General features: G+C 40.1%; 1 protein-coding gene across 1 annotated transcript; it reads left to right on the top strand.

Annotated features, from left to right (window-relative positions):
* Nucleotides 1-75: 75 nt before the first annotated feature.
* On the top strand, nt 76-23,453 carry ttc12 (tetratricopeptide repeat domain 12). The gene is made up of 21 exons (XM_071900700.2): nt 76-206; nt 752-915; nt 1,236-1,266; nt 3,541-3,618; nt 3,715-3,836; nt 4,463-4,522; nt 5,154-5,225; nt 5,775-5,835; nt 6,836-7,024; nt 11,588-11,657; nt 12,592-12,680; nt 13,173-13,341; nt 13,780-13,875; nt 15,558-15,621; nt 15,784-15,918; nt 16,186-16,278; nt 16,713-16,781; nt 18,746-18,847; nt 19,291-19,390; nt 19,630-19,858; nt 22,984-23,453. Exons 1-21 carry the CDS (start codon nt 152-154, stop codon nt 23,051-23,053), a joined length of 2,118 nt encoding a protein of 705 aa, XP_071756801.2. The 5' UTR covers nt 76-151; the 3' UTR covers nt 23,054-23,453.
* The last annotated feature ends 3,150 nt before the right edge of the window (nt 23,454-26,603 follow it).

Here is a 26,603-nt window from a genome sequence, read left to right as displayed (position 1 = left end):
TACGAAGTAGGAGCTTACGAGGATCATGAAGGCAGCAAGTTACTATGGTTACTCAAAACGCAGAGACTTATGAGGCGAAAGTTAAATAACTTCAAGAAAGAGTAAAGTTAGCTTAGCCACTAATAAAAGCTGCCCTGTGGAAGAAAGCGGCATGATGGACCAGCTTGAAGACTTCGAAAGTTTTGTGAAGAAAGTTGACAAAATAAGTGAGTAATAGATGGAGCTTATCACTCCGTGCCAGAATGAAGGTGAATAACGTTAGCGTAGAGATAAAACGGCCTGTTAAGTGAACGTTACACACAGTTAGACAAGCTGAAGTTCGAAGACGCGGCAGTAAAAGTTTTCTGGCAATACTGGCACATACTACATTAACGCTAACTGTCTAGCTGGGTTAGCTAACAAGGTTAACTCATGTACTAGTCTTAACATATAACTGAAAGGGAAGTACTACTCGAGATTTCGTAATGGTCCAGACAGTCCAATCAATTTTATGTACATGGACAAGACAACGCTTTTATGGCTTTTCCAAAGTCAGAAACCATAGAAGACTCTAACCACGGACAACATGTGAAATTGGGAGCTGCTATCGGCTACTGTAATAAAAACGTGAATTATTTAGCCTAACTGGCTGTTATTCTATTTAAATTCTACCAGCAGTGAGACGTTCGTTCTCTTTCTCTCTCTCTCTCTCTCTCTCTCTCTCTCTCTCTCTCTCTCTCTCTCTCTCTCTCTCTCTCTCTCTCTCCCCCAGGTGAACTGGTGAAGGAACTAAAATCCTCTGACGCTGATGCCCAGCAGAAAGCAGTTGAGAAGGCTGATCACTATATTTCTGCCTTGGACGTAGATGAGCCATGCAGGACAAAAATCAACAGGACAACAATCAACACAAATCCTCCACCACAGCCTTCGTCACTGGTAAAGACATTCACACAAAGGCTGTAGCCCACACATTACACATTAAACACACACACACACACACACACACACACACACACACACACACACACACACACACACACACAACTCCTTGTTTTAAGGATTCTCTCCTATATCAAGTCCCTTCTTACTGTGTACTGTCGTAGATTTGTGCAATCCATGCTAATAGCAGGTAAATGTGTACTGTCTGTTATGGTATGTACACTGAATTTGAATGTAATCACATAGCAAAGAATATGTATGTACATATCTTATCTAGTCCCTTATCAGTCTTTTTAATTCCTCTCCTTGTTTTACAGAGTCCACAGAATACTTCAAGTGTAAGTCCAGGTGAGCAAATTTGAAAGAAGATCTCCCTCTGGCTGTCCTTTACAATTAATAAAAAAAAAGTGTTTAAGTAGACTTAAATATCCTGCTGAGCAAGGCAGAAAAGGTTTCTTTCATTCACAGTGCAAAGTAACCAGTATCTGGTAAATGTGAAATGTGAAACTCATTGGCCACTTTTACTTTTCTGTCAGCTGAGGTGATTTTGTAGATTATGTCATTCAGTGTTTCTGACCGATCCACCAGTACGAGATGTGTCTTGCAGCCTTTTCTGTTAAAGGGAAAAACAAATGTTATGTTTTGACTCTATCATTCCTCCACTATTTCAGACTGTTGTTCAGTAGAAATAGCATGTTGTGAGATTTGGTCACTAAAAGTTTGTTCATAGGATTTCATTCAGCTTGAAACCTCACCAAGGAGAACAGAGAGAACAGTATTTTCTGTTTTTGGGTGTTTTGCATATGCAGTCTGATGCTCTGTTTCAGAAAGAGAGCCCTTTGGTGCCATGGGAAGAGAACAAATCATTTTAGAGAGATTTAGGGACAGATTCCGATGGCGGACCTATGACATGAAAAAGTTTTGAACATTTGAATGCTCTGTTACACTTTCCCGTGGGGGTGTTGGTCTGAATACATGAATGGGAATTTTTTTGACATTACTCTGAATCTATGAATACCGGTACCTTAGGTTGTTGCCAGAATTTTGCTCTGGTGTTCGGAGTGCCAATTCAGAGTGCAAACCAAGAAACTGTCAACTATATGCACATTGTCCATTGGATTAGCTCCCTTGCCTGGCCCATCAAGGCTATGTTCTGGCTGTTTTTATTTCCAAATTATTTTGTTTTTCAGAGACCAGAAGTTGGCTTCCAAATATGCCCCTCTATGACAGGAAACAACTTAGTTCCTATTAAAATTTAATAGATTTTTATTGGTTTTGGCTTTTCCCACTTTGCACCTGGTAGCTTAGCTACTTGTAATCTTACAGGGCAACAATCATTGCTGATGTATCACAGCACTTTATCTGGATCCAATATGGTTCAGGAGACTGGAGGCAAAAGTGGAGGAAAAAACACAAATTAATTACTTGTGATTACTGAGTGAAATTGAGTGTTATCACTGACAAGGTACTGTGGTGTTTGGAGGTACATTTTCATTCCAGTTTAATGAACCAGATCTACTTTTTTATTTGCTCAATAAGACCCGGGTTCTGTGTGTTTATTGGTTTGTTTATTTGTAATGCCTAGGGGAACTACAGTATGCATTGTTTAGGCCGCACATATGCCTGCAGAGGGAAATACGTATGCGCTCATACACCAGGCAGTATGGTAGGAGTCACACAAGCATGAGCGAGCTCTAAGTTGGTGCGCAGTTCATTCACTACCAGGAAGTAGCCGGTGACTTTCTATCTGTAGTGGCTAGCCAATGCATGAATTAAATATTTTGTTCAGCTGTTTTAGTTAATTAAAAGAACACTGTGCTACCACAGCACAGTGTTAACAGGTGGTGTACTGGGGTTTCACTCACTCCAATCATGCATATCACCCTATTCCACCCCAGCACTGCTTGCACTGCTAGGACACTTGTCAAACAAATTATCATCAAATTAACACCTAGAATTCTTCTTTGAGTAAAACTATCATCAATTTCACTATGACAATAGAGAAGCAAATTAGCAAACTTTTACACGTCTTTGTGGGAAACCGTTAATGTTGAAGTCGAATGTTATTAGTGATGCATTCTATTCACCATAAGCGGAGTAGAAAATAATTTGTGCTTGAGGCACAGGAGATAGCGAAACGGTTTCAAATTACTTTTAACTCCACGGTCATTGCACACTGATTTTTGATACCAATGCTGACTCTACCTTGAACTGACATTTACTATATTGGACTTAAAGCAATGTCTGTCTTTGGGAGAACATTTTCTTTTTTTAGCATAAACAATCACTAACTGCCCTGTGGGGATCAGCAACATTGACTTGAAAACTTTCATTTTCACTTTCAAAACGTAGTCTGAAAATGACACTTCTAATACATAAATTGCTGCAATCTAGACCCCAACAATATTTTTTTTTATACAACTCAAACAGCAATTTTGATGATGTTATTTTGATGATTGGATTTCAGTTATTGGTAATGAAGGAAAAAACTGTATCCCTGAAATGATATGGATGTGAAATATCGCCGTAATTGTATAGAAAATATTTTGACTAATGTCTTTACAGTTCACTCCTATTCTGTTCTAGCATTCGTGCTTATGGGTTTTGTTTTGTTTTTACTAGAGAATTTCATGAAGATTATGGAGAGAGATGCTGAAGACAGGAGACAAAGGAGGAGAGAAAAAGAGGAAAAGGCAATTGGTGGGTGAACTTTGGAGGCCATCGCATTCAGCTGTACTTGCTGCACTGTAGGGCCAGCTGTTGTTTTACATGCTGTTCTTTCATATATTGCTGCAGCGCTCAAAGTCAAGGGGAATGCAGCTTATACCCAAGAAGACTATGAAACTGCTGTGAAGTATTACAGTGATGGATTGGCTGAACTACGTGACATGCAGCCGTTGTACACCAACCGGGCACAAGTAAATGTTTTCATCCTATACCTTTGTTTTTTAAATGTTGGCTTTGTAATGAAGACGTGGAATATGGGAGACAGAGGGAGGAATTGTAGGTTTGAAGAAGGGATTTGAACCCAGACCCAGGCCACAGAGTGTAAAAGTGAGTGAGAGCGACTTCAGAGGCAGTGGAGTAAAACACATGAGCGCTCACAACCTTTTTTTGGCAGTTGAACCCATATTGAGGACCCCATTGATGTTGACCCCAACCTCTAAAATACATGGCAGAAGTGCCAAAGCAATGTTTTGTTCCTCAGAGGAACAGAAATAAAGCTGCTCTTAGCTCTTAGCTCTGAGCTTGTCAAAGGCAACTACAGCCCAGTAATGGGACCCGGGCTTCCACAGGGGCCTCTGTGCAGCCTGAAGGTTGTTGGCTATAGATTTTAATTTCAAAATAATGATGATCAGATGTAATTACAGTCATCTTAGATTCATTCGGTTTCATTCCAAGGGCCCAGTTTCTGCAAAGCCTGCACTACACTATCTGTGGCCACAGCAATCTTACACTACTGTTTTACTTTCTGAGGTCACATTTATTTACTGTATGCTTTTGCTGCCTAGTTACCATCTGTCCACCATTTAACTCTACCTAGGCCTATATCAAGCTGGGAAAGTACAAGGAGGCCATCAGTGACTGTGAATGGGCCCTGAAGGTAAGGCCGGACTTGGAACTGGGGGTCAGCCGGTTGCTACCTCATTCGTCATGGTGTCATCTCAGGCGCCATTCTTTGTGGTCCTGGGAGCCCAGAGGATCATAGGTTTAGTAGGAAAATGGGTTGGATGTCTTAACACTAGGCTATGTTCTGTGCAGCGCATCACTCAGCCAGGAACAGTAATAGGTGCAGGGTGCAGGTCATGAGCAGTGCAGCACTCTGAAGAGAACATTCTGTTTGAAAAAGTGTACAAAATGAATAATGTTTATGGGTTCATCCTAATTTGGTAGTTTTTTTCTAAATGGTCTCTTTCTAGAGGTCTGTTTGTTCCTGGTTACTCAAGCCAAGTACAAGTTCTAGCTGTCCAGCCCTAGTTTTGGATGATAAATATGCTCTATAAAACAACTGTTGTTTGTTTTATTTCATTTTGTGTAATCACATCTCAATAACACATACTATATAAACTAGGCCTATACTATACTATATAAACTCTTCAAGTTCAGAATGAGTATTTTCAATTTCACTGTACCAGTGTTTAACAGTGCGGAAACATTAAACCACCATTATGTAGATGTGCTGCTGTTGAAGTGCTTTAACCCATGCACTCTCCTGCTCATTCTCTCTCTGTCAGTGCAATGAGAAGTGCATCAAGGCTTACCTTCACATGGGCAAAGCATATATGGCACTGAAGAACTATAACAAGGTGAGCATATTTACCCCTCATTACATCTAATCACGCTTCTTTGATTTTTTACACGTCGCTTTTGTATATACATAGCTCCTGCTCAGCATCTTATCTAACTATAACTATAACTATAACTAGAAACTTGCTGCTGAATTAAGGCAATTTTTCTGACCTGCAATTCAGAGCAAAGTTGGTAAGGTTTTTTAGTAATTCTTAGGATCAGTATGGTTGCATATCTCTGCAGGCCTGTTATTGATCCTTAGTAATGCGAGCTCGCAGCAAGCTTCTGTAAAATCTGCTGTACAGCGATTTCAATCCATTCATTGGAAAATAAGCTTATTTAAACATATTGATATCTGGTCAACATTCTCTTTGATACAAATATTGCAAAGTGCACAATTTATTTCCCATCATGGTTTCCGATTTGTTGCTGACACTCTTTTGTGCTGAGATCGTATTTTGGTGAGGCCAGAATCGTATTGATTTCCATGGTTCCGGAAGAGATCAGTGAAGCACATCAACCTATCATATTACCAGAGTGATGTACCAAAAACCTCTCTTTTTCAGTCCAGAAACTGCTATGAAACGATAGTGGAAATTGAACCTGGAAGGGAGAAGATGGTCAAAGGTAAAGAATAATTTTTTTCAGAGGTTGGGTAAGGAAAATTCATATTTATTCCAGTCATTTTGTGGGCGTTGCCCTCATTAGGGCTGTATCATTTCACACCATCTCAAGTGGTTTTTGGAATATATTTATGCTTTTTGGAAATTAAGCGGGAAATTTAGAGGGTCATTTTCATTATTATTCCATGAAATCATTCAAACATTGTTAAGAATACTACTATTGTATATCAACCTCATCCAAAGCACAGAGGAAAGGTTCTCCATAGCCCTCAGTTTGGCTGATTCCTTTTCCTCCTCTACCACAATACAGTTCTTACTCAGCCTGGCAGGGTGATGTGGTCCCCACTGCCTTCCCCCCGTGAGCAACCCATTTAGTTGCAAAGCTACTATAAGAAACTAAAGCTTGATGTCATCCTGCTGTTGCCCAGCCAATAAAGACATTTCTTCTCCTTCCTAGTGTGATTGTGTTCAGTATTGGAAAGGTTAGTTTTTGTTTACAAGGAATAGTACCATTGCAAAGAATTTGCCCAGATTTTTGTTGTCAGTGTATTTACAGATTTGAAGTTGGATGCATATGGGTCCAGTGTTGTAATAGCTGAGAGAGACTAATGGAAGCTGTATGAAAAGTTAGAGAACGATCCTTAGTTCTCTGGTTTAGACGAGCAGTGTGGGCTGTGGTCAGGAAGAACCTAAAACCACTCCCTTACTTTGCGTCTATCACTGTCTCATGTACACAGCTTTGCAAAGACCATTTGTTGTATATATTGTAGCATTACACTTTGAATACATTGGAAACAGTGCTACCACACTGTTCTCCTCCTCTCTGGGTGTGTTGGGGAAAGGGAGGGAGTCATCTCGAGGTGGCTGTTCGCTTTCAGATTGCCCTACTCTGTGGGAGTACAACTATAGTTATACGCTCAGCTGCTCTGGAACCATTTTTCTCTCAGATCAGGTTCTGTTTTCTCATTTCCCCTCTTTCATCTCTTTTCATTTTCTCCTCACAGAATACCTGACCCAGGTGGATTTGGAAGAGGAGAGAGAGAGCCAGGAGAGGAGTGCGAGGGAAGAGTTTGACAAGGGAGAGGAGAAGGCCACAACAGTGCCCCAGCTGCTAGAGAAGCTGTCAAGGCCCGAACAGATCCCCCTCTACTACTGTGGAGGGTTGGAGCTTCTGTCACAAGCCATTACTGACTGTGAGTACTCTATATGGAGATGCCCCCCCCTTCTCTCTCTCTTTTATCCTCTTTGTGCGTCCTTACTCAATAACTTGCTTCACTAGTTCACCCATCTCCTGGTTCTATGGCCAAAATGATAGCAATAGAAGCTCCTTTAGGCCAGGTAGGTAAAGAGGGCATGAGGGAGGAAAAGAGAAAAATCTTCGCCACCTTAGGCAATTCTAGGTCATATTCATGATTCAGCTGTAGTTGTCTTTCAAGTCAACCTCTTTGTTAATACTTAAGTGCCTGCAATGGACTTCCTAGGACATGGCATCAGATGAAGCATGGCTGCGAAAACCAAATGTTTGTTGTGGGTAACTGTCAATTTGTAATACCTGTGAAAATGGAAGAGAAGGGAGACCTGATGCTGTCCACCATTGATTTCTCTTCATGCTCCATTTGCTTGTCACAGTGAGCAAATTTCCAATCCAGTCTATAGAGCCACAGAGAGAGAGCAAAACCTCAGTACCGCCTGGAGGACAAGGAAATACAATAATAAATATTTAAAGTGAGCCCAAGCCATGTCCACTGGGGAGATGGTCTTCTCCTTCTAGCTAAGCTTACCCCTATGCTAAGGTTAACACAGAGACAGATGGTCAATGTCTGTATAGGCTTAGAAGTGTTAGTGTTGAGAGCTGCCTAGTGCTACCGATATAGTGTAGGTCCTAATCAAACCAAATATCATAGTTTCTTTTGTGCTACATGTTGCACCTTCACACTAGCAAGGACTACAGCCTCTTCTCAAGGAGAGTCCCCTTCTCTGTAGTGACTTACAGCTCCTGTGCTTACCATTATGATAGAGGGCCATGCTCCATAAGCACACCTGACTTGGGTGAAGGATAGTATTTCTAGTTTAGACAATTTTTCCTATTCTGCTATATAGACAATCTATGCCTAACCATGAGACTCAAAAGTAACAATTTGTTTCACTGTAGCAATGCTTGTTGGCAGTGTGATTACTCTGGCTGAAAGAAAAGATATCAGCTGGGATCCAAAATATGCAGACTAATACATATGAAAAAAAAAAAGAATTTATGGAAATCTATTATATATAATATATTATATATATGGTAGCCGTATGAGTGATATACTATTCTCAGTATAATTGTGTGCTGATCGAATTGAGTTTCTGATCTAGCAGAATCAGCCGTCCCTTAAGCCTATAATTGTTGATGTAATTCAGTTGCTGAACTGCTGAGTGGGCTGTTCCAAGCCAGAAATGTTGGCTGTCCCATTAACTTACTGTTTTTGAAATCAATAGTAAATTTAGAAATTACTGAGTCATGTTAATGGTGTTGAGAGTGGGTTGGGGGTGGGGTGGAGTGGGGAGGGGAGTGCGTGTGTGTGCAGGGGGTGTGTTTGTGGGATGCCAGAATCACTGTTGAGCCTTCTGGAGCTGTCGTTGGCCTAATTCAGTGAAACATCTGTGATGCGAGGTGCCCATTTGCTAACCCCAGTGACACACCCTGTAACGTTTAGATTAGGTGGCTGGTGAATGGTGCTGCCTGTCTGATGGTCCTGTAGATTTATGAAGGCGTAGCCTGAAGTCCTCTGTAGTCACCATTTGTGGATTAGTACATCACTCTTGAACTTGCTCCAGTGCCAGCGCTTGCTCCTTTATTCACGAAAATAGGGCCTTTAGTTTGTTTGGAGATAAATATAACATCAACAACAAGTAGCTGATTGCTAACATTAGATAATGTTATCAATAGGTGAACTACTGGTGCGAGCAAGTCTTCGCTTCAATTGGACCTTGTAGGGTAATTTGACACAAGAAGTTAAATAAATACCTCCATTCCACTTCTGGTATCTCTAAACTAGCTAAAGACAGCAAGCTGCACTAACAAAACATGGATAATACCATAATACTATGGTTTACCACATATCACTGACAAACTATTTATTTTATGCAATGCCAGCATTATTGGCAAATTGATAAGACTACACAAACAAAGCAAACAAACAAACTTTTATGCAAAGGTAATGTAGCCAGATGACCCTTGCCATTTCAGGCAGCATTACCAGTGATAAAGCAACACCTCATGCCTCCGCTGGATGAGCCAAACTTAGAGGCATCACAGGTCTTTGCTGGCACATGTGTGTTTCACAATGCTTAACATATTCAACTTGTTCAACTCTGTGACAAACCAACTTCTTTGGCTGCTGGCCCAGCCAAAAAAGAGTAAAAGGTAGCACCTGCCTCAAGCAAAGGCCATAGAGCACTTGCCTTTGGACTTCAATTTATTTTGGCAAATGCACTGAAACAAAATGTTTGCCTGTTTGTGCCAAAACATGTTGTTATCTTTGCCTTAATTTGTGGAATGTGCTAGGTTTTTTCTGTTCCTTTTTTATTAACTGGCACAGATTTTTGGCTCAGCATTCCTTGTAGATGGTTGGTTATTGAAGCACTCTCTCCTACTTAGTGAATTGTAGTTTGATCGAAACATGTTTTCTTCTTATGTGTTATCTACAATATTAACAAATGTAATATTACTGTAAAAAAAAACATACAGGACCATTACTGCTTAAAAACTAGCATAGTACTAGTATGCTACTGTGTGATTTGTTACAAATACTGTACTGGAAATTAACTTTATTGTAAATGAAAATTACAGGATAATACTGTGAACGCTGAAATGTTTCTGGTATTGCATTGTATTTTTCAGTATGCCACCTGAAATTCACCTTACTTTTATTGCAAATGTAGTTTATAGAACATTATTGTAAGTCAGAAATGGAGCAGGTTTCTGAAATTTGTAATATCAGTAGTTGCTACCACATTGCTGCTGAATCCTCAATTCACAAAGCAAATACATGAAAAAGGAAAAATATTTTGTATGAAAAACATGTTTATTACAAACAAAACAGAAAGAAATTGAAAATTGTGATGGTCCCTCTCTCCTATTTTTTTTTTTACATCTAAATCATTAAGGAAAGCAATAAAAAAAAACAAAAAAAAGAACAGCTTGTTTATATCACTTTGGAACATATTAGCGCAAGCAGCCAATACTTAAGCAATGTCTAAAACATCTAAATGTCTGGTTACATTTCAAAAATCCTTTTCTCTGGCTCAAACAAGATGCTTGTGTTTGAAACCATGAATGACAGCCTTGGTGCAACAGCATATAATAGAAACTAAAAAGGAAAAATATGAGAGAAAAGACAGTGGGTGAGTGTGAGCAAGTAAAGTTGATATTTAGAAATTAACATAAGTTCAGTTAAGGTGGAATTACGCCACCTTATATACAAACATAGACACATACACATACATGTGTGTGCTTTGTCTACAAAGTCAACACATTCTTTTTTTCTTATTGTAACACAGCAACTCATTGCAACCTTGTGCATATTAGTATTATCAATCAAGGGCCGTAGGACGTGTGTCCTTTCTCCATCAGCTGCTACACCAGTCACCTGTAAGAAACAAACACAACACTGCACATCTTTAATAGTACATTTCAAGATCAATGCACATGACTTTTCATCCAGCATGTGCATGAAAATGGCAATAAGCAGAAAAAAGCTAAACAAAATCATCATTGGCCAAAAAAAGGAATATTGGTGAGGAAATCAAAAGTACTTCTGGATGAAGAGGAATGGCCATTTGTTTATCAGGTCCTCTTTGGAAGGGACAGGTGGGGTGTTAATAACCTTGGATTGCAGACAGCAAGTGCTCTCCATCAAGTTGTTCACCTCTCTTCTGTCAGCTGCTGATACACCCTCCTGTGAATACTCTTGACCCAACAATTTGACTTTGAAACTCTGCGCTGTTAAAGTATCTCTTTTTGGCTCGAGCCAAAAGGCAGAAAAGACACATTTCTGAGTTTTGTAGAAAGGGCCTAACAGCACAATTTATCAAGGTTAACAGCATCCTCAGAGGAGTATTTATTTTGTAACATTTCAACTGAATACCTGTATTAGTTATGACATGCCCGACCCATCACTGCTCTTATACAGGTCTAGTATAGCTTGTCACTCTCAGTAAGCCATAAAACTCTCAAGAATCTTTGTTAGTGTAATGTTAACTCTCTGTCCCTCTTTTAGCTTGTATTGCTATTTCTAATACACCATATTCCTTTGCACCGGCTGTCCTTTGCAAAAAAGACAAACATTTCTCGTCCAGCCTCTCCTTTTTCTTCATTTGGATGAATAAAAGTGTATTATCAGATGATATAATGCCTGTCTCACAGTGCCATTCAATGGAAAAGGGCAAAAGTTACATAACTCACAACTGAAAGGATCTCGGCAGGGCTGACATTACAGGCTTTCTCCCCTCAAAGTACTCCCTCTCTGCTCTGCTCTACTGTCTGTTTACTCCAACTCATTATTTGAGGAAAATAGACCATTCCTCACTCACCTACTCATTCCAAATGTGTTTTATTTATTCTACTCTCTCATGCCCTTGACCGTGAACCAGTGCACAAGCCAGGCTGATCTAGGAGAGAGAGAGACGTTGTGCTTCTGTAAAACCTGGAGGCTGCCTGGCGATGATATATGGTTCTCTGTGTTCTTACATTATCTAGTGTTCTCTCCTAACAGGTACTGGCCAGACCCTGTTCAGACTGAACAATGGCTTCAGTATCATCAGCAGCAATGACACGGTGAGGAGGTAAGGAGACCAGAGGGAGAGGCAGCTGACAGCCCTCAGTGGGGCTTTGACAGATGGACCCAGTGACAGGGGCGTACAGAGACAAAGATGGCCCAGCCTAGAGAGAGATCACCCTCCCCTCCCTTGGTTGTTTGTCTTAGTAAATGATGGCCCAAAAAGGAAAACATTATCACACTGGAGATTGAGATGAGCCATGGAATGAGCAAAGGCCCCATGCTTTGTCCCAGAAAGAGGGGAAGTTTTGTACGACAAGACACAATTATGACTCCCACATGTCAGATTAGTATGGGTATTATTAACTTACCGCACTCTTCACACTCCGCATGTTCCTCGGTGTTGGCACTGTCATTATTCAAGTTGGAACAAAGTGTCCGGAAAGTTGTTGAGGTTCTTGCAAAGAAATTTGCAATAGCCAGTAAGGTTACTGGTGTGAGCCAGGCACAACTAACTGAAATCTATGACAGGTATTTTGTGAGGAAGACCAGTGCCATTCTCACCTGCCTTGGTCACCCTGTTAAAGGGCAGTTTGAGCTGATGCGCTCTGGGCGCTGCTTTAGAGAGCCTACATTTAAGAGTAAAAGAATCAGGGACTCACAGCAGCAAGATTGCTTAATTTGCACATTAAATGATATGGTACCTTGTGCTTGTGTAGGAATTTTGCATTTTGTACTGATGAATTACCTTTTTTGCACAATACTGAGTTATTGACTCCCTGTCTGTCCAGGTATATATTGTGGCAATTTGTTATGTGTTATATTGTGTTTTATGCCATGTGTTTTTATTGGTTTTATTGTGTTTCCATTATTTGTTTTGAGATTTTAATGCATTTTTACCATTACCATTTTTACCATTGTTAACCCTGTGTCCAAACTGCATTTTCCTTTTTTCCGCATTTGAAGAGCAATTAAGAATACCTAGTTTGTTTTCGCTACAGTTGCCTGTTGCAGAAAACGAGGGAACCGTACGCCCAGGAGTTGTGTATGTCCGTTCTGAAATTATGGAGGGTGATTTGCAATGGAAATGGTATGTTGGTGCTTGAGGTACACTTAATTTTCTCTCTTTCTTCACACAGCAATTTGTTCTCATTGAATTGGCAGGAAAAAAGAGAAATAATGCTTGAAATACTGAACATATTCAATAATGGCTTTGTGCTGTTATTGTCACGGTGGTGCTGAAGCCTCCTCTTGTTAAGCCCTCACTTGTCTTTGAGTCACACAAGCTATGTGGGCTTCAACACATCAAATTTCACAAACATTAACTCTTTGTGCCAACTGTGACAAATCCGAAGCTATCCAAAAGCTATCCAAAAGCCATATGCACAAAAATGCATATGACTCTGCAGTGTCAATCTGTGAATGGAACTTAGATGTTGTTATAGTTGTGTTTACAGTCTAGTTTGTGCTTACAGTAAGCAGGTTATCAGGAACATATAGAAATAAAATATATTCCTACCTACAGTGTATTCTGTGTTCAGTAAGCTCATTCTCTGCACATGCCCACATTTTTTGCTTTTAGATGAAAACCAGAAGATGCTGATGAGATGCCCAGCCTCCAGCCAGTCCATTGTTTACTTGGTAACATCAGAACACATTGCAGTGCGGACAGAATGCCTGGCACTGCTGTGTTTGTACTCACAGATGCCACACAGCAGAGGTTTGGCCATTGACAACTTGAATTTGCACATGTAAGAAATTGTTCCATGTTGTCATCATATTGCGATTGATGAGAGCAATAGCACAGCTTGATTAAAAATGCATTTCTGCTGGTCCAAACCCAGGCACATAGTGGGTAGGGAAATTAAAAAGTGAAATATGACAGGGAATTTTGGCTTATATTCTCAATAGGCAAATCATTAATAACACATATTCTATTCCACCCCTCTCCCCTTGAGTAGAGCTGGAATTGAAATAAATTTTTGTATTCATTAATGTGCTAAAGTTATGCGGTGGCTTCCTGTATTTGCACTACAAATAGTCTTCCTGTCTTGAGTTATCAATCTCATTTTACATGCAGTTCACTATGGAGAGTGTATAATTTTTAGCAAATCTTTTTCTCCTTCTTTCTCCTTTTCTTTCCATTTCTCTTTCTCTCTATGTACTGTGCACTTAATCTGGATCTGAAGGTTAATGAAGAACCTCATGGAGTGCATCTCAAAGCCAAAGCAGCAGCAGGAGAACACAGCGGTGGTTGTTCTAGAGAACTTTGCATCAGAAAACAAGTACTACAGATGCACAGCCCAGCAACTACACAAGAGTTTTCATCCTCACACAAAAGAAAATGATGAATGCTATTTCTGCATGAGAAAATACATATCATTTTCAGATACTCTGCAGAATTCAGACTATGACCCATAGAACAGCCTATTATCCTCACATACATCATATCCATATATATTGAAAACGCTTTAAAATCCACCCACGTCAGGAGAGGGCCTCTGAGAAATGCAGAGTGTGACATCTTTAATAAATCAACATGTGCTATCCCAGTGTTAATCTCACTTGAAAGCAAAAGGCTGTTCCGTTTCTCAACCTGTTTCCCTCTCTGGTGCTTCATGAAAATGGAGACGAAAGGACAAGGCAGGCTCTCAAATGCAGCAGGAAATAAGTCGAGCTGTTAAGCAGTGAAATAGGGAGATACATTTTTTCCCGTCCATAGCTCTCAGTTAATTTCTTCACTAGAATGTATTAGCATGAAATACGACCTAGACAGGTTCGCTCTTCATGCTAACAATTCAGCTAATTTTAATGTCCGCCCGCCTACCCTCTAGTGCCAAACAGATATATTGGTGCACAGATACTATTGGCCAATGTTGTATAGCTTATAATCACAATTACAGTCTCGAAGGGTTTCACAATGCTCACTATGAAACAATACATGAAAACGACCCCCCCCCCGCCCAACTTTAGACCCTCAGTGAGAACAAGGAAAAAAAATGGAAAATGGAAAATAAATAGGCCTAGCCTATTTAAAGACATCTATAGAATTTGCCTGTCTAATCGCAGCAGGGAGACCATTCCAAAGAAAGAAGACACATTAAGAAAAAGCTCTGCTGCCTGCAGTTTTCTCTTTGACTGCTGGGATAGATAAGTAGCCAGCAACTTGGCGTGTAGCGGTATATATGGTGCAAAGAGATCTGTTAAATAGCACGGTGTAAGCCCATGTAATATTCTATATTCTATAGCAGAAGCACCTTGGCTTGAAGTCACATCTGGCATGAATTGGCAGCAGCATTTTGTACGAGCTGAAGATTTATAATGCTAGCATTAGGTAAACCGGAGAACAAGATGTTTCAATAATCAAGTCTTGATACAAATGCATGTACTAGGGCTGCAGGAACTGCATGACACTATCAGGTCAGCATGGACCAAGATCCCTGTGGAAGATTTCCAGCATCTTGTTGAATCAAATGCCTCAAAAAGTTCAGGCTGGAAGCAAAAGGTACTAGCTAGGTATACTTAATAAAGTGGACAACACTAAAGACAACACTACTATTTGAGAAACAGATGTGAGGGATACTTTCTATGGAACCGTCAATTTTTTCATCACAAACTAAAACTGATTGGTATTTGAGATATTTCTTGTTTTACTCTCCGAACATAGACGATAGATTTGTTGGTGATTAGATAAAAATGACGAATGTTGAAGAAGCAAGACAATGCTATTTGACCACTCAAGTATATTGCCATACTATCAGTATAATTTTGTTTGGGAGGCAAAGATACCATACTGGTGTACTATGGTGTTTTAGTCCTCCATCAGCCTTGCTACTCACTGGATGTTGACAGAAAGTATACAGTATGTGCTACTTTTGTTTAATGATGGAATATTTAAGACTTTCAACCATTGTCTGTTATTATCTAATATCTCTTACATGTAGAATGTTTTCATATTTTGTTACAGATTTTGCATGCAGCTAAGGGATGCGGTGCCAGAATCTGTCAGTGTCCCTTTTACAACAATACTGGTAAGATATTTGCATAAAAAATTGCGTCATCGTCAAACATCATGCCAGACTTAGCGGTAGAATCACCTTTCAGGACCTTAATATATGTATGTGTGTGTGTGTACACGTGCGCATGCATATGTATGTGTGTGTGTGTGTGTGTGTGTTTACTCCATTTTTCAGAGAAATATCAGCAGGTCCAATCAGCATGTCCTTCCACCTCTGATATCAGCTATTGGCTGTCTGGCTAGAGATGATGTCATCCGCCACAACATGGCTGACAATCCAGAATGTTGGGAGGCCTTTCTGGTCGCCATGGTGAACATGATTACAGACTTGTCCTTTTGTATAGAAGAGTACTGTTCACTTGGTATTTGTGTTGAATTCTGATGCTACAATACCTGCTTCTAAAGAATAATAAAAAAAACCCACTTCAATAAGAGTTTGAATGCCAGAAAATAAAACCAACCATCAGACATCAGACATACAGTAGTTTGTCTTGGATATTTTCACATTGTTTTGCTGGTGCATATGTTCACTGGATGCAATTTTATTCAATGTAGACTTTGCTGGTTGTCATTGCAGAAGCAGTGCAGTGCATGTGAATACAAAGAGATCCATTATCCTATGCTTGGGCTGATCATCAACCTGTCCACTATCAACTCTCCAGCCATACAGGTAAGACAGGTGGTGATGTGTGATACTGAAGTTATTTTGATTGGTGTGGAGTCTCAATTACAACAATTTAACAATTGTATTCTACCTGGGTGTTTTATGGCTGTGGCAAAGACAAACTTCTGCCTCATCTCTAGTTATGTCAATATTAGGCACCCCATTAGTTCTGTGATATCTTAGGCAAGGTTGGCCTGAACTATGATTCCATCCTTGAGTGGATCTTTGGCATCTTTAAAGAGTTCAAATGCTTGTCTGTAAATTGATAGACTCCACAACACTGAAATTCAGTAGTTGAGAATATAGGAAAGATTAAAAGCAAGTGGACAACGGAAGTAGAGGGGGCATTTGTGTGAACCTTGATGTGTGATTTCACCTATGTGGATGTGATAAGTATGTGAAAATTGGTTTGGCCTCTTCTCTGTCTCTGGTTTTTGTAGGAGCATGCTGTTTCCCTCAGTGGTTTGTGTCTGGGCCTGCTGAGTGATAGTGATGGAGGAATCATAACTGTGAGTGGAGGAACTCCCTTCACTGTAGCACTAGAGTGCAGTACCCAGGAGGCCACAGGATTCTCAGAGTATAAGGACTACATACCCCAGCACATGAAAGTTACTTCACTGTATCATAACTCCCACTGAGATTTCATATTGTGAACAGTGTTAGACCAAGAAAAGTATACAAAATTATAGTATTTAGCGATGTCTACAGTTGTTGAAGAGGCTTGCTGAAAAAGTTTTTCTTGTTTGTTTTTCAAACTTGTTCACAGCCTACAAAGCACAAAAAAAACCCCAATTCTTTTAGGTAACAAGGAGAAAATAAAAGACATTTGTCTTGAGTAATGGGCCTTTCCTTGTGCTTGTAAACTCACTGGCAATGTGCCCCAAAAGGTGGGAACAGCAACCCATATTGTTCAGAGGATCCTGTCTGTGTCATTATAGTTGATTAAAACTCCAGCTCCAGGTGCTGTTGTCTGTGCTAACAACTGTTATAGCAGTTTCACACTGTCTATGCAATGCCCTCAGAGTCCTCCATTTCCCATCTGTCTCCTGACTGTTTTAGCCCTCTCCCACTCCCTGGCTGCCACTTTCTCTTCCCTGCCGCATGCTGTCAGTGTCCTTTTTATTTCCTCAATTCTCTTCTCTTCTCTTCTCTTCTCTTCTCTTCTCTTCTCTTCTCTCTTATCTTCCTCTTTTCTCTTCTCTTCCCTTCTCTTCCCTTCTCCTCTCATCTCTTCCCTTATCTTCCTCTCTTCTCTTCTCTTCTCTTCTCTCCTCTTCATGGAAAAATGTTCTTCATTCTCTCCTCCTCTTAACCTCGCATAATCAGTTTACTGATCAGTTTACTGCTGTGTCAATGTTTTTGAAGTAAGGGTAGCCTCAAAGGAACCATTCACCCCAAAATGAAAATGTATTCATTAACTGCTTACCCCTATATCAGTCAAAACTCCATTGAAGGTTTTTTATGAAAACCAATCACAGAGCGGATTAGCCCCCATGGTGCCGTCACAGCCTTCTTCCAAACTATTGAAGTTAACTTCTGCCATAGATCTGTAGGGTTCGCGCATGACCAGGCGCGCAACTGTTGGCACGTTCTAGAACAAAGCAATGACTTTGAGGAAAATATAGGAGATAATGAGATAAATATTGGACTTTTCGACGCACAGTGCAATCATTTGGCTACAAAACGCTGCACAAGCTGTTTGGAGAAATTTGATGGACATTTTATATATATATTTTTTTGGTGCTTGCTTTTTGTACGAACTTCAGTAGAGTTTCGACTGACATCGGGGTGAGTAGTTAATGACCGAATTTTCATTTTGGGGCAAACTATTTACTTTAAAAGTAATGTTTTATCACTGAAATATAGTTAGAAAATGCCAACTTGAGAAATGCGTTCTTTCCTAGCTAGTGAGAAAAATTGTGTTTAACTAAATAAAAAATGGGAAAAAACAGCATGTATGAAAAAATGGAGGTTAAAAATAATACATTATGTGGTAGATCCTGCCAACAAGGCAAAACAAGAACCCCTGCATGGCCTCTTCCTCTTTTCTTCTGCTTTCTACTTTTTCTCTTCTTATCTTTTTCCCTTTTATCATCTCTCGCTCCTTGAAATGCTCACTACAATTTTTATGTTGACTCTAACATGACATCGCTCTACGCTTTCTCTGTCTGCTAACAAACTCCATAACCCCCACTGATTGCATGTCTCATGACATAGCAGTTTTTTCTCTCCCCCTGTTCTCTGCCTTTTTCCTACCACACTCTCACATTCCCTCTGTCTCCATAGGAGCTATTTTTCCTTTCTCTATTTTCTTTATTTTCTTTCTCATCCAACTCTCTCTCTCCCATAGCAGTTGTCTCTTGGTCGTCTGCTATTGTCCCTCTCTTTCACTATTCTGTCTTTTCCCTCCGCTACTCTCCCTCTACTTTTTGTCTATTCTCTTTTAATGCCAGCATTCTTCTCTGTCCTCCAGAGAGCCACAGGCGTGCTGAGCACTGTCCTGCCGCAGTCCCCTGCTGCCGTTCAGCATGCCGTCCAGGGGGGCGTGGTTAGAACCATGCGCCGGCTGCTGAAGGTACATACATATGGCCAAACCTGTCTCGGTTTACCCCAACACTCTACACTCATAAAATATTTATCATCTTTTACCCTTGTCATACCAATATATCTCCAATATGACTTTTATCACCATCTTTTATTGAACTCGTAATTCCTGAAAGAAATAATGAAAAATGCACGCGTCTCTGCATGCAAATAGAAGTCACATTATGATCACCTGCAAGTGCGATACTGCATGTAACCTAAGGTCCTGTATAGCATTCAATGTCATAACGACCTGATGAAGGCATCACTAAAACCATTTTTGGTTTGGTTGGAACCTTTTTGTGTATGCGTTCTTAACAGTTATACCAAATCCTAATACAAGCTTCATGCATCTTTTGACTGTCACAAAGTTAGTGTTTGCATATATTGTACTTGTGTAAGGTCATTGTTTTTTGTGTCTCTCTTCCAATCCAGGGAGCAGGGCAGACTACCACTAAGTATGCCATTAAGACCCTCACAGTGTGCACTGCTGCCAGTCACTTGGCACGGGAAGAGCTGGTGAAGTCTGATAAAAGTGAGAAATGATTGACGTACCACCATTACTTTTATGAGCTGCTTCATTAATCCTTGAATAATATTTGGTTGAGGAGTGACCTAATATGCAAATGAGGTGTGTGTGCGTGTGCGTATGTGTATGTGCATATGTGCATGCAAGCGTGTATGTTTACTGATTCCATGTTAGTTCATGTGTGTTTGTGAGTGTGTGTGAACAGTGTTACTCTCTTCGTGTTTACTATTCATTGTTCTTCACAGGACTCTCCATTTTACGCCGTCTGCTGGGCTCCAGCTGTGATGAGGTGGTGTCAGGGAATGCAGCCCTATGTCTGGGCCACTGCCTTGAGTTGGAGGGAATTGCCAGCAACCTGCTGGGCACGGATATTGTGCCGCTACTGCTGCGCCACGCTGCAGGGAATGCCAAGAGGACGGCTGTGCAACAGAATGCAGCTATCGCACTGGGGAAACTGTGTCGATCCGAGCCCAGGTGCCTTCTCACCTCACTCTATGAGCCACATGCTGTTGATTACATTTAGGATCTAGCCTGAAGGTATACTGATACACTAGCAGGTTGTCAGGTAGCCACACTGACAATGAGCTAATGTGATGTCGAGGGGATGTTATGGCTCTGACTAAAGGGCTTATTCCCATATAAGGCAAATTCATGACTGCTAAAGGGCCCATATTATATACAGTAGTGCAGCAGCTCCTTCGGGCTTGCATATAGCAATTACTTGTGTTTTCTTACAAACATTTTCAGCTTTGAATTAAGTTTTGAACTGAACGGCTGCCACTATTAAGTTGAGATAAGCTTATCAAGCACCTGCTTTTGAAGGGCTACCCAGTGCTTAAGAGTCAATCGGCTTCAGTAGGAAAATCTTTCATGTACAATTTTTACACTTGCCGCCAAATCCCAGTCAAAGTTGTGATTCATGAAAAACTGCTGTGAAAAAAAGCACATTTCAGTGGGTTTCTCTACTTTCAATGATATATTAAAAACAAAAACACATTTCTATATATTCTGTACCAAAGGTGGAGTTTATTTGTGGTACTCTACAACAGGCTCAGCTGAGCTCTTCCTATTCAGTGTCTTGCTCAAGGGCACTCCAGCAGGACAGATGCTTGTTGTCACTGGGGCTTAAATCCGAGCCTTTCAGTTAAAGGATGGTCTCCCTACTCACTACACCACCTTGCTGTCCAGTGTTATAGATATAAATTTCATAGCTTTTTGTCATATTCTACAGAAAAAATCATCATTTTCATAAATGAAGTGTATATCTGCAGTCAAAATCTTCTCTTTTCACTGGTTTTCACACATTTATTCTCCTCTAAGCAATTAAGACTTTGACTGGATTAAGAATACACATTTGGGGACGAAGTTGTTGAAATTAGGAGTAAATGCCCACTACAAAGTAAGTGTGAAAATTGTAAATGAAATTGTACACAGCACTGGTGAATCAAACAAGCTTTTACCACAGATTTAAAGCCTTAAAGGGTCATCTCACCCTTAATACACCTCTGTTATGTTCCTACCTTGATTCACCCCAGAAAAAAATGCTATTATCATGTGAGAGAGAGAGAGAGAGAGAGAGAGGGAAAGAGAAAGAGAGAGAGTTAGTATGTAAGTTAGTTATTTAGGCCAGGCTGTACTGTTGCCATTACTGCAGTATTCGACTAAATAAGAAGGGCATCTCCTAATAGAACCACCACATGAAATTGGAATAGATGAGTTAATTTTCTGCTGATAGTGATACAAATAAAATTAAGCCATTTCTAAGGATAAATGTATCTCATTCATTTAGCATTTGATATGGCAAAATTGTGCTGCTGCTTGTCCTGGAGAAACATGTATTCCAGCTTCACCTGGTCCTTTGGTTCTGGCGTTTGTAGCTTTGTGTCGCCAGCTTCCATTGAAAAATAATTAATTCCTGTTGCTTTGTAGCCTGCAGTCTGAACGCACCATATAAGACTGCTCCCATGGTACATTCAGACTACGGCTACAAAGCAACAGGAAGTCATTTGTTTTCAATGGAAGCCGGCGACATGAAGCTACAAACGCCAGCACGTAAAATCTAGCCGTGTGCCGGGCGAGCGCAGCTACAAACTGAAGTTCAGCTGGCTTCAAATTTTTTCCACGCTCTGATGATGCAGTGAAGCACCAACCAATCAGAGTAGAAGTATATGTGTTTCACTATTTATCCATTGTGTAGCCTTTCCTCTTGAACTTGAAAGTGTTGGCTGGAACTATGTAAAAATTGCCCTTACATCACCATGACAAGATGCTGATGTTCTTAAATCCCTGCTTAGCAATACACATAAGAAAGAATGTTGAGCTAGCATAGCGGTCAAAGAACCTATAAAGACAGAAAAGTCAGATATGTCAGAACTGTGTGCATGAGAGAGCGTTAATTGGAGACAAACTCCTGAATTCAAACATGTTGCACCTTGGGAATGACACAGACGGTAAAAGTGAAAAGCAGCGCTTGCCCCTCCCTCATTACCACCACTGAGGTGCCCTTGAGCAAAGCCCTTAACCCCAACCGCTCCAGTGGAGCTGCTCAGTGGCCAGCAGATTAGACTGTGGTTGTACTGATCAGCTTCCAGGTGTGAATGTGTGTGAATGTGATCAGGGCGTTCCTGAAAAAGAGAGCATTGCTCTCAGTGAAACTCCCCTGAATAAATAAAGGTTAAAAAAAAAAGTATGGACTTCCCGTCCATTACAATACAAATTGTGCTGCAGGCTTTACAGTTTGTCTCCAGTTAACACTCTGGTGTTAATGGCTCTGATGTACTGACTTTTCCTTCTTCACAGGTTCCATGATATAGCCTAGTTATAATCCTGACTCATTCCCTAACATTCTCACACCAGACTGACATGAAACAGGTGTGACAGACTGGAAGGGGAAACTTGCCTGACTGGCTGGATTAGTGAGATCACTGGAGGTTTTTAGGAGGCAGTTTCACGGGAGTTGGCCTTTCCCTGCCATTGAAACACTCAAAATCTAATTCCAAAGACAAATTCAAATATGCTTGTGCTTAATATCTTATTCAAAACATAATTGCAAAGGCTATACTGTAGGTGTACATAAATTCTAAATTATACAGCCCCCTTACCTTAAGATTACTATTTCCATCTTGCTTTTGTTTGGAATTGAAGGGTTTTATTTAGCACTGCAGGGCAGAAAGCAACAAATAAGAGGGCATTTTTATTTCAGCACTCCATGTTGAATAAAATAAAACTTCATCACATACAGTACTTAAGTGAACAATGAAGATTTGCTGCTGTAGGCAATCTTCCATAGCACCTCCCTGATAGGTTATGTGGGTATAATCACTGTGTTAGTATCCTCAATAATGTGAGATGGCAGCAACAAACTAGTCTCAATATGGCCTTTTATTCCTAGGAAAAGAGTTCCTAGACTATAGAGAGAGCTCTGCTGTGACTCTGCTGTGACTCTGCCGAGACTCTGTCTGTCTGTAATTCCCAAGCTCACAATTCACAGGAGACTCGGATCAACTGAATGCCAGCCTGCTGAGGACATTGTCATTGTGTTTGCTTTCATGAGCTTTTTTGTCTGTTTTTTTTTACTTCTTTTTTGTCTTCATTTCCAGACATGTGAACAAGCTTCGAGAACTCCACGGTCTTGAGATCCTCCACTCCTGCATGAAGCTAATCACATGACCTCGTGACAACATGAGTCATTATCTCCTTGCTTGTTATCAATCTTGCTCTCCTCTGTCTTCTGATTTTTGTCTTTTGACTGTTGTAGCCTCAGGCACTCACCAACCTATTGAGAAAAGACACAGATTCACTGATATCACTATCATAGCTGCAGAAATGGCAGCTTTAGTTGAGTTTATTTTACTGTTATGAATCAATAAGGGAGTGAATGACACTTCTTCATGCCCATGGCCTTCTTGAACTAGAGGACCACAATGGAAATAAGTCTTGTACTTTTTTGTGTTTTATACTCGATTGTTTTTTAATTAGGTGTATTACTATATTGTTTACATGTAAATAGTTTTACAATGATCAACTAAATCCAATCAAATCAAATTAAAATCGCTATTCCCATAGATGCTTCAGTATTTAAAACATAATATGAAAATGTTTTTTTCAAGATAGCTAAGCCTGCGTAGATACTAATAAAAGATTGATTTCATTTTAATAAGATTCTGCCCGTAATTGCTTAATCTACATAAACAAGGTCATAAACATTAGCAGCGTTCTTGGCTGCCCTTGTTTTTATACGCCCATGTGAATTTCTATGGTTAATTACTATGAATATATGAGCATGGAGGTGCAAGTGCAGTCTGTTTTACCATGTTTATTTGGCTATTCTTCTCAAATACCATTCATATTTAATAGCTAAATATGTGTCCTGAATCCTTTTCTTATAGACCAAATAATGTATGGGAGAAAAACATAGCTTAAAAGAACAGAAAATTGCCCGGGAGGAAGCAAGAACCAGTTCACTTCTAGTACAGAATGGTTGGAATGTGAAGGCTTGACATTGATTAGACAGCATTAACATATTGGTGGTGTTTGAAGTGGGAGATAGATTAGAGTGATGTATTCCTGTGGCTCAAGGCTGTTCATACAAGCATAAAACCTGGCACTCGTTTATCAGCCTTGAGGGTTTATCTCTTATGTAGCATGGGGAGCCGTTGTGCTAAATGCATCATAATGCAGCGCACTGGTGCTCAACAGCTAATATCACTGCCAATCACGTCAGCCATATGCATACTATGGGATTGTACTCACAAGCGCATCGAATGAAGGTCTGTGAGGGGTTTCTTAAAGGGGCATTTCACCCGTTAATACATCCAATCTCTATTTTGTGCCTCTGTTACTTTCTGTAGTTCATTAGATGCTTTGTTTTGATTTGAATTCCTAAAAAGTGCTTTTCTTTACTAAGTCTATGAAACAAATTATTGATGGGGAAACTATACCTTTCCAGCTGTGTTGGAAACCTCCTCTGGATGACAGCACTGGAAGGACAAATCCTCCCAAACTAAACAAATTTGTAGATAGAAGACTGTTTACAGTTAGATTGTGTAAATGAATCATTAATTTTCTTTACCTGCTTACTACTGAGGGTCACGGGAGCCTATCCCAGTATGCACTGGGTGGAAGGCAGGGAACCAGGGCTAATACACATAGACACACAATCACTCACATTCATGCCTAAGGGCAATTTTGAGTCTCCAAGTCACTTGACTTGCATGTCTTTGGGAGACTCTCATAAACACGGGGAGAACATGCAACCTCCTCAGAGAGAGGGCCGGGGCCAGGAATTGAACCAGGGACATTCTTGCTCTGAGGCGACAGTTCTAACCACTGCACCCCCATGTCACCCCTGCTGATTTAATATTGAACCAAACTACTGTGAGAAGGTCAGATTTATAAAACTGCTGGCATGATATTTACACACCCACTGTGTTAGTTTGTAGTACTGCACCAGGAGTGACAAGTGGAACAGGAATGATGTTGGCTAACACTGGTGGCATTGCATTATGAAAACAGTTTTGATAGTTTTCAGGATTGTGTGCGTGAGAGAGAGAGGGAGAGAGAGTGTGCATAAACCTGTGTTTCGAAGTCCCTGTGGGAAGGCTGATGTCAAAATCTTGGTAACATTTGGGGAGAATTACATATTGCCATCAAAAAAGTCAGTATGACTATGATAGCTGCAGTGTTACTATGCCTCCCTGGAGTGAAGAATGAGGCAATGTGGAGCTTGGTGTGCTTATTAATTTGTCAGAAATTAGTAACCCTTGCTTTTACAGTCACCCATAAGTACTAGGCATTTACCAGGTAAAAAGATGGTAAGAATAGTAAAGAAAATCCGTAGGCCTATAAGACGTGTTTTAATTACTCTTTGGGTTCAACTGTCTGAGCTTGCTTTGGCCCTTGAGTGTGTATTGGAGAACAGCTCTACTGGTGAACTGGAGGAATGTAAAGCTCTACAGTGAAGAAAGTGACACAATTTTGAACACCTTTAAGTTTTGTGTCCGATATATTGTGCATGAGGTACAGACAATTAAACCAATATTGCAGTGCCCCCCAATCAGTGCAATTTTGAAAATGCCGGAACGTTTTGACCTAAAGTTTTGTCGTGTGATGGATCACACCAGGGCCGATCCATCACACACAATTCCCTCAACTGTCCCGACAACTAGAAGAAAAGTATGTGGCTATGTTAACTTTAATAAACCCTTTCCAAGTGGGTACAGCCATGAACACTTACTAGGTAAGAAAAGCTAATGTATAGGAAAGTGTTATCTAGAATCCTAGGATGTATACAATTAATCTTGAGCTACCGCTAATATAAAGTTTCATTACCCACAAATTGTTCCTGGAATTGATGGGTAATAGAGAAGGTGTTTCTGAGAAAGTGTACTACAATATAGTTGCTTAAACTAATTAGTAATACCAAAGGTGTTTTTAAGTAATTCAGTAAGTATATACTTACTTAGTTACAGTTGTAATTACTTGGTAATCTACTATTCTTATCATGTATTTACGTAATAAGTACCTAGTACTTATGGTGAGTGTAACAGGGAGGGTTACTGAGAAATCTAATCCATTTGTAACTGCCGAGAACAAAAGCTCCCAGTAAGAGATGATACCAGCTGCGTGTGTCTGCAAACCAGCGATATCTTCTGCTCAGTTGGATTACATGGTAAAAGGGACACTTATTCACTGAGGCTTGAGTAAACAGGACTGAACAGAAATGAGCAGCCTTTCATGTTTCACCCTGTTTGTTTTCCTGCTTACAGGTATGTAAACATTTTTGCATTTATTTGTCAGGTACAGTAGGCAGGCCTATCATGTTCCTCCTCATCTTTGCCTCTGAAGGTCACTAATGTTTAAATGAGTAAATTACTAACATTTTATTAGGATTTGTAGAAAGTAGCTTCTTAAAACTTGCTTAACATTAGGCCATGTTTGATTCTATCATTGTTAATTCTAAGACATAGAATTGTGTGTTTTGAATGAATGCTTTCTCAATCTCTATTATTAGATAGAGCCATGATGATGATGACTGTTCACAAACTGTATCCACAATCAGTGACTCAAGTATTGAGAGCTAAAATCTGACTTTTGTATTCATCCAATTTGTCTCTCAAAAATATGAATGTAAGGCAAAAAAAAAAAAAGCTTTTCAAATTTTGATTAGGTTTTGTTTTGCAGTGTTAACTGAAAAGCTATAAAATTTTCATTTCCACTG

The sequence above is a fragment of the Centroberyx gerrardi genome, chromosome 6 (assembly GCF_048128805.1).
Source record: "Centroberyx gerrardi isolate f3 chromosome 6, fCenGer3.hap1.cur.20231027, whole genome shotgun sequence".
Taxonomy (NCBI): domain Eukaryota; kingdom Metazoa; phylum Chordata; class Actinopteri; order Beryciformes; family Berycidae; genus Centroberyx; species Centroberyx gerrardi.
The sequence above is the reverse complement of the archived record's forward strand: the minus strand, read 5'-3'. Positions and strand labels throughout refer to the sequence as shown.